We start from the raw sequence: 9,260 nt of genomic DNA, 5'->3' as shown, positions 1-9,260 counted from the left end.
AATAAAAGAGAGCAAAATATAAAACTGTACCGTGACTCCATTTAATTCCAACCAAAATCACTTGATCACAACTGATGTTGTAATATAATTTGTAACGAGTATGAACTTAACAGGAGGACTTTATCTACACAAGAGACAAACCAGATAATTTGTTAAAATTACTGTAATAAGCTTACCTGCAAGTTTACATTCTTACTCATCAATGGCCACATTCACACTGTGGCAGAATATAGTAATTTTGGTCATTTAAAGAAGAGACAATCACACTTTAGGCTATAACTGAGCTCACACCGGCAAAGCCCTGATGTGCCGATGGAAGAGTACAGGACAACTAGTTAGTGTGTGGTTTGGGTAACTTGCAGGACATTTAAAGATTTGCACCTGTAAGTAAATGTGGTTGTCAATCCCAAACACTGACAGTGTGAACGCAGCCAAGGTCAACAAAGATGTCCCTGCAGAGTTATTCTAGTTCACCAAACATGTTGAGTGCTGCATTCCATTTAACTCAAACATCAAGATTCCTTTTTGGAAGATCACAATAAATTGATGCAAAAGATAGATATTGAAGTTTAAATATCCCACACCTGACTTTGCATGGAATGGAGAATACTATTCCCAGACAGCAACCAGTTTCAAATTGGATCAGGGTGGTTTTCACGTGAGCCAGATATGGACCGCATCTGGGCCAACACTATGTTGCTCTATGGGTTCTAACTGGTAGTAGATCCTAACTGGCTAAACAGTATGGACCAGTCAAACATAGATCAACCACAGCAGCTAAAATGACAAAAGGACACTACAGGAAGTTCATATGGATTGTTTAATGACAGATAATAGTGCTACACTCTGGGGTTACTGAACAGGCTTATGGAATAATCACATTTCTCTTCTGCATGTACGTATACACACATTTACATGCTCTGACACATCAGGATCTGGAAAAACCAAGCACGAGATCATGATAGCTGTGACACCGAGTCATTACAAAGGCAAAAGACAGGAGACCAAAACCCCAAAGTTTATTTACAATCTTTCTGCTGCACTTCAGTTATGCTATTTTTGGCGTATGCTCTGTTCAACAAAGGTTTGCGCCATTTCTATCTCAAGCTCTCAACGCTTTAGGGATAGTTCATCCAAAAATATGTCGTTTAATAATCATTTACTTGGGTTTATCTCAGTTTAAACCTGTATGACTTGATTTCTACTGAAGAATCCAAGAGGTTGTACAAAGAAAGTGAATGGGGTCACTCTGTCAAGCTTGAAACAAGACTCGAAGCTGATGCATTCACATCGATTCACATTCAAACAATTTTTTTGTGTTTTTTTTTTTTTTTTTTTTTTTTTTTTAAGCCATACAGGTTTGGAACATCATGAAGCTGACTATAGAATGTTCATTTTGGGATGAACTATATCCTTAAGAGTAGATTAACTGGACATCTTAACTGGTTCTCATGGACGCATAGAAGAAAGCTAGGGTTGCATTCCTAAAGGATAAGTAGGTCAGATTTCATACAGTGCATATAAAGGAGCTCGTAATTTAAAAAGTTCCTGCAATTGCACACAAAGGACAGGTTTTCAGGACACTGATTCATTCAGGCTCTCCACTTAAATGGATTTTCCCCAAACAATCATCTGGTACGTTGACAATACAGACCAGGATTTGACTTTAATCTGCATTTGGTTGACCATCCCTACAGGTTGGGTTACAGTGACATCATCAAGTTATCATGACAGCCTAAATTTCAAACAAAAACCAAAGAACACAAATTGGGTAAAATCCCTCCATTCAAATCCCAATAGCCTGATGAAGTCTCATCCGACGAACCGTGAAATGGAGGTTAAAGTGTGCCCTCATCTAGGAGTTTGTTTACCCCATCGCAGATCTTCCTCAGGTTAAGTCTGTACTCTTCAGTTGGGCCGTACAGCTCGGTCAGGAAATCCACATCTGCGAAATGGTTGAAAACATGGTCGATCCGCGCATGAGAGCGTGCGGTCAAGTGGTGCTCCACCAGCTCATGGAGAAGGTCCCTACATTCCATCAGCAGCTCGGAGAGAATGCCACGGTCGAATGTGTACTCCACCTCGTAAAAGCTCACCACCGTCATGGCCGCCTGGTTCATCTTCTTTTTGAAGCGTTCGACGGTCTCCATCTCGTCAGGACTGAATTGGTGGTTTCGGTAGAGAATGCCAATCTTCAGGGCAATCTTGATGACATCTTTGATGATCTTGTGAGCTTCCTTCTTGCTTTTGATGTATTCGCGACTGGCCTTGTAGAGTTCGTCCAGAATCTCGCTGCTGGTATCGTCTGTGAGGAGATTTGCCACGGCCATGGTGGCCATTTTACTCAAGATCTTCTTTTGGGCCTGAAGGGCCAAACTCTTGGAGTTGAAGCTCTCTTGGCCTATACAAACAAAGAAGAAAGTAAAATTAGCCACTCCAAGAATTCTTTTTTCTCTCTCTCACACACATAAGTCAGTTTGAATGTCAACAATGTTCAGCTTCCAACAGAACATTTTTCTGTAAATAGGCTACAGCGTTTTGAGTACCCAGGTCAAGGGCGGTCTAACAGACATCTCTTTCAATATAATACCATGCTGAAAAGCTTAAAATATAAAACATTCCATTTGTCTTTCAACATGTTTCGCTCAAATAAGTGTGGGTGTTTTCTTCTGAACCTTTATTATTGTGGAAACCTCAAATGAAATGTTCAAGCATTTTTAAAAGACTGATGACATTCCTTTGATGTTGAATTCTGTATCTCCTCTATTTTCATTTCGAATCTGAATTGAATGATGAAAGGGATGTTTTTAAATAATACATTATTGACATTTTTATTTAATTTGTGCTGATTTACTACAGAAAAGGATGAAGAAAGGAGATGGAAAGTATAATTTCAGGCTGCATGAGCAAGTTTTGATGAAATATCAGAAATACTATTTATTTATCTGTTTGCATAATTAGAAAATGAGTTAGAAAAGGTAAAGCATCATTGGCCAATACAACAAATTTTATGTAACACAATGACGTTTATAGTCTTTTTTTAAGAGGTAGTTTATTGAGCCACTGTAGGTGTGTCATAACCGTATTGTGTGCAAATGTATGGCAGCAAAGCTGTTGATTTACTAATGATTTATACAGTGTCTAATGGACTGTGATAATATTAGTACAAGCTCCCCGACCAGACTAGACAGACTGTGCTGTTTGACACACTGTGGGCGATACCCAGAGTTCCTCTGGGTGTGTGAGACTCTCAGCGTGTTCATTCTGCTGAGGTGTGCTTCTCTCTGATCTGGGGTTGTAGATGTGGAAACTGTATGTTCGATAATTCAATAAGAAGTTTTGGGCCAAAAATAGGAGAATAAAAAAAAAAAAATGGACTGCATTCAGAGAAGGCTGAGGATTTGTGAATCTCATGAGGGATTCCGTGACTTGAGAAAAAGATTGATGATGGTCTGGTTTTGGCAAGTTTCTCAATCTCTCTCTCTCTCTCTCTCTCTCTCTCTCTCTCTCTCTCTCTTGTGAAATGTCCACTCTGGAAACAACTAACATGAATATGTTTACCAGTGTTTCCATATTTTTGTCACCCTTCACCATACACAATCTATGGATTTTAATCTATATGAAATTTAAACTGTACCATTTTTTTATTAACAGCATTATTTATTTGAAAAAAAAAAAAAGCTTTTATACTTAAATATCTTATAATATTATATATTAAAGAACAATTTATCATAAAACAATTTTAAGTTGGTTTAAAAGTTCTTGCTTCACTTTGTTTCAGACGTCACTGAAATTCAGTATGTTGGTTCAATAATCGCTCTGACAGAATCTGTGAGTTAATTTAATAAAAAATGTTTTCTGACTTATTCAAATCATTTTATTAAAAGCACCAGCTCATGTGAGTCATTTGTTGGTGAATCAGAATACACTGTTACTTTTTGCATGCAGCCCCTAAGGACAGCTCAATAAAAAGATGTTTTCTTGCCATTAAATAGTTTTTTTCTTTTTTTGCATACACCTCAGACTAAGCTAAAAACTCTTGTTATTTCTTGCCGTGGTGCTGTTGATCAATCAGGGGTGAAGAGCAGTGAAGGAAACACTTGTGTACTGCACATTAATTTCTGGGGAAGTACACACTTAAATGCCTCACAGAAGTACTTTTCAAGAGCTCTCATGTTAGCATGCTGCAGAAACTCTTTCTGTCTCGCCATGTTCCTCTTTTTGCACAAGTTTGTGTTGTATTTTTGCATCTTCTATAAAAAAGTGAAAAAAAAAAGTGAAGGCCCTATAGTGAATAGGCCCTAACTCTTAAAAATAAAGGTGCTTCACGATGTCAGAAGAACTTTTATTTATTTTGTAAAGAACCTTTGACTAAACCCCATTTTATGAGTGATCAATCAATGCAGAAACCCAAATATTCCAAAAGTGATCACATTTTTCGAAGGGAGGTGCCGATGTAGGCAGGAGACAACAAGGCAGCTCGCTAAGTGACTGTATATGTCCATGATAATGTGTAATATCTCAGGGTCTTGTGAGTTGAGTGTGTGGGTTTATCTTGGGCTGAGCTGGTGAGATGGCACAGGAAGGAGGGTTTTGTTTTGTCGTGTTTATCTGTAGGAGGCGTGGGTAATCTGAGAGCAAATTTTATTTGGATACCTCCTATAGTTCAAATTAACATCACACAGACAAATGCAGAGAATCTTTTCTTTCCTGGACCTCTGCAGAGAGCCGTCACTCTCGTTTATTGCCTCACACAAATCACTGTTATATGTCAGTGGGGTGGTCTGGAAAATACGTCATTTGAGAATGCCACTGAATGCCACAGAATGCCACACAAACGCCTGACCCAGGCTCCAGTCTCTTTTATTTCATGTAAAGAGAGCCAGAGCGAAGCTGACCTCTGTGCGCACACATCCGGCTGCCAGGTGAGATGGTCTGACCTCGATCTGACCGAGGCATGACCTTTAGCTAGTGTCTCTGACAGGAATGATGATGTTCACTCTCAGTGACAAACTGGTTTAAGCTTACTGCTCTTGTAGCTCAGCTGGTAGTGCATGACACTATAGCACTGAGGTCATGGGTTTAATTCTCTAGCGTACTTTAAAAAGAGTATTTATAACAGAAATAATATACTTCAAAGGGATACAATTAAGTGCATAATAAATGTGTTTTTGGACACTTGATTGCAAGTTGTTTACAATTAAATTCAAAAACATTATAGTTTAGTTTTAAATTAAATATTTAAAATGCTTCTATTAAATATATTGAATTTATATTAAATAATATTGGTTGAAAGTAGATCTCCATACATAATTTCATAACTGCTTACAGTACTTTTGAAATATGGTTTTCATTTGCATTTATGATAAACTAAAATATACTTTAATGTCATTTCTGTTGAAGTTTGTACTGTATGTCATGTATTTATGTATTTTTGTAATGACACATTTATTACCAATTAGCACATTTAGTAAGTTTTAGTATGTGAGTCAAAGTACAAAACATTATTACAAGTAATAAAGTAATAATGTACTGTAAAATAAAAATATAATTAAATAATAAAATGTTCTTTTAAAAACAACTCTAGTTACTTTAAAATTGAAAAGAAAAAAACTGTAAAGAAAATTGTGAAAAAAAATATTTTTAATGAAAAATTTACACTACAAGTGCACTTTCATTGCAATTAAGTGTACTTTTCTATTTTTTAAGGGACTTTCAAAAAATGTACATATAATATTACAGACAGTATAAAAGCAGACTATAACAAGCAGTGCTGTTTTGTGGAAAATGGCAAATTAAATATTTATGTTGCTATTTTGGCATTTGTGTTTCCACTGAAGAGATATTTGTTGGCATTTCATGTTGGGTTTATATTGTATATAAAAAAGTTCATTTTGAAACAATAGGGTATGATGCACTAGGTCATCATACTCTAATACATTGTCCTAACCAGGCGTGACACAATAAATGTTAGCGGCAATTTAATTTATCTTTCCACACTGAAAGCAGAAATGGTGCGCGACCTAAAGCACAGCTGTTCAGAGTGTATTTGATGTTTAATATACAAGTGAATGAAGCAGGCTTTTTTCACAAATGAGATTTCTCTTTGGACAAGGCTACCAAATGCACCAGGAATAGAAAACAGACCAAATGTTGCGTTGCTTCAATTTACATGAAAGGAATTGCTTGTACTGCTCAATCACATCACACCTCGTCAGGATATGTCTTAACATTCCACACAATCTGAATCTTTTTCCCCAGTTCATTTATTAAAACTAAGTTGCAATGGTTTGTTCATAAATCAGCATTCACCTGGCATCACAACCATGTGCTTTTGAACATATGGCTGCACATGTTTACATATTTATGCTTATTAAGGGTTCAACAACTTCATAAGTGGAGGTCATTGACAGTACATCCTCTAGCCTATAGAGGTCTTAAAGGAACAGTAGCATATTTTTTACACTGCGTTTAGATCTGTTGTTGACACAGTAAAACGATCAGAGAGATGGTGGAAAAAGTTAATAAATGCCCCTATTATGGATTTGTGAAATGACCTTCATGCAGTGTGTAACACAGCTCTAGGTGAATGAAAACAGCCTCCAAAGTTTTAAATCTGAAAGTGCAACGTGTATAAAATGATTCTCTCTCAAAAGAGTCGACTGAATTATTGAAAAAAAGTAAACTTGAAACATTAACATATTGCCTGCCCTCTTCATTCTTTGCCACTAGGTGCTGTTTTGGACCGGTAAAAATAACGGTTTCCCCGGTAACGCTGTACACAAAGTAGTGCTCACAAATGCTGCTTTATTAGGCATTACCAGGCGGCAAGGAAGTCGACCGGAAGTTGAAGTCGGCCGCGTGCCGCCATCTTGAAGCAGAACTTCACTTGCGTTAGCATTCCCATTGACTCCCATTCATTTTGGCGTCACTTTGACACCGAATAACTTTACATCTGAGGCGTTTAAAGACTCCGTTTGTCCATTATTTATTTCTAAAGATACACGACAATGTATAAAGGGCTCCATTACCTTCTATGTTACATTATGGCCCCGTAGAAACAGTTTTTGTAAAAATAGGCTAACGATTGCGTCATAACCACTCGACTCTCTGTCGCATTACCGTACAGACAGGAGGAGACGCTCGCAGGCAATTAACTTAATATGGCGTACTGGCGTTACATTTTAAAATACTATACAAAATAATTAATCAGAATACTTACTCCTGCTCACTCACGACAAAGAACTCCCCGCTCAAGCTCGCCGTCTCTGCAAGATTAACGATGGCAGTTTGAACGCACAGCTACTAGAAGATTTACATCTGGCAGACAGGTTGCTGACGTCGTCAAGCTTAGTTTGAGTCTGCGCGTCAGAAACGGAAGTGCTAAAAAACGCAAAAAATGGGCTTCACTTGTCTCAATTGAGTTCCAACGGGGTCGCTGTGTCCATTTCTTTTACTTTCTATGGGCATTACAGGCGTGATGAAATTAAAATGAGACCAACTGGACCAATCACTGCAGATTAGCGTCATGCAAACGAGGGGTTTAGAAACATTAATCATTAAACAAATGGTTTGAGAGTCTTGAGGAAATAAGGTAAAAATAAAGCATATTAAGACAATAAAAGTGTTTTTTGACCTTGGATGCATGTCAACCTGTTGCTGGGGTTGCCCAAAACCAAAATATGAATCTTTTATTACCCATAACAGGGGCACTTTAATGACTAAATAATTTATTTTGATCTATTATTAAAGCTGTAGCATGCCATCTGTCTGTGGTCTTTAATGTACTATTATTATTTGTCTTTTGGTCAAGGCTAGTTGATAACGTCACATTCAGAAATGAAAATTGTAAATAATTTATTGATTATTGTTGTAATTCTGATTCATCTTCACAATTTCACAATATCATATATTTTGTTTAGATATAATAATAATAATAATAAAATACAATATAATAAAAATTGCTTTACTACAAAATGAATTTGATTATTATAGTATATCTTTAACCGCATATTGCCCAATTATTCTGTAATTTCAATATTTAAAATATAACAAACCTTAAGTATGTACAACATAATTAAGTTTATTTTCATACGCAATTGTATTGTGAGTCAGATATGACCGTGAGGAATGGCTTGTGGTTTGGGTCAAATGTTAATGGCGCAGCCATTTGATACTGATTTTGTCTGTGACTCATAAAGTATGTGAGTTTTCTTTTAATGATTCATTAAAAGAACCAGCTCATGTAAATCATTGATTTGTAATTTAAACTACAATGAAGCCATTGTGTTTGATGTTTTGTGCAAACAGGGAGCACAAATCATGGTTTGTCTTTCTACATTTTCCACTGTATTATTTTGTGGTTCCATAACATTCAGATTGACCAATGCTGAGTTTTCCAAAGCCAATTTTTAAACTCTTAAGAACTGACTCTGACACCCCTGGCAGTTGGTTTAGCAGTGCAAACGCATTTGACTGTTTCTGCATCTGTGTAAGCAATGTCGTAGTTGTGAATCGAGGATTTGTTCAGCATCTCTCTCTGTGATGATGTAAACTAAAGTCAGTGTGACAGAGTGACAGACACAACCTGTGGCATCAACACACACCAGACCAACCCGACACTTACCCGGCCACATAGAGTTTCTGCTCTTTTGGCCCATAAAACTTTCAGGGCTTTAGAAAAATAGTGAAAAAAATAAATAAAATACAAAGACCCTGTTGTCTGATTGTGTGCAAGAGGAGTTCCATCATAATGAATTTCATTGACAGTGTTTATGTGCATGAACTTTCTGCGTTGTTTTCCAAATTCAAATTCAATGAAGCCATTATGCAAATCAGGTAAAGGGATAAACAATTCCAAATAAATGTGTGCTGGAAATAGTTTGCTGACTATCAAGATATAGCAGGTGACACTCTTCTCCATTATGTACTGAATAACGGCCCTTGAATTATTGATCGTGTTATAATGTACACAAACTGTTCACCATTTGCATTCAATTGAAAATGCTAAATTAATTGCTCCTCAAAGTATGATTTGTATAAAAAAGTAAGCATGAAGCGGGAAACATAAAAAATAAATAAATAAATAAATAAATAAATAAAAAAGTTGCATTGTAACTGTAACTCGCTGATTAACTTCCATAGTACAGTGCAATGTTGGAGAAACTGACCAACTACAGTAGACAGTACTGTTTCCAAAACCTGTAGTAGCTTGGTCACACCATAATGGTTCCACAATATAAAATTGTTGTCAATGACGT

General features: G+C 36.6%; 1 protein-coding gene across 1 annotated transcript in view; it reads right to left on the bottom strand.

Annotated features, from left to right (window-relative positions):
* Positions 1-806: 806 nt before the first annotated feature.
* Positions 807-9,260, bottom strand: part of LOC127977544 (tumor necrosis factor alpha-induced protein 8-like protein 3) — a 34,551-nt gene continuing 26,097 nt past the window's right edge. Inside the window, exon 2 of the mRNA XM_052582464.1 lies at positions 807-2,401. Coding sequence (XP_052438424.1) covers positions 1,839-2,401 — 563 coding nt within the window. The 3' untranslated portion in view covers positions 807-1,838. The remainder of the gene's footprint in view (positions 2,402-9,260) is intronic.

This window comes from Carassius gibelio, chromosome B18 (genome assembly GCF_023724105.1).
Source record: "Carassius gibelio isolate Cgi1373 ecotype wild population from Czech Republic chromosome B18, carGib1.2-hapl.c, whole genome shotgun sequence".
Lineage (NCBI taxonomy): Eukaryota > Metazoa > Chordata > Actinopteri > Cypriniformes > Cyprinidae > Carassius > Carassius gibelio.
Note: the sequence above shows the minus strand (reverse complement) of the source record. Positions and strands in the feature narration are given on the sequence as shown.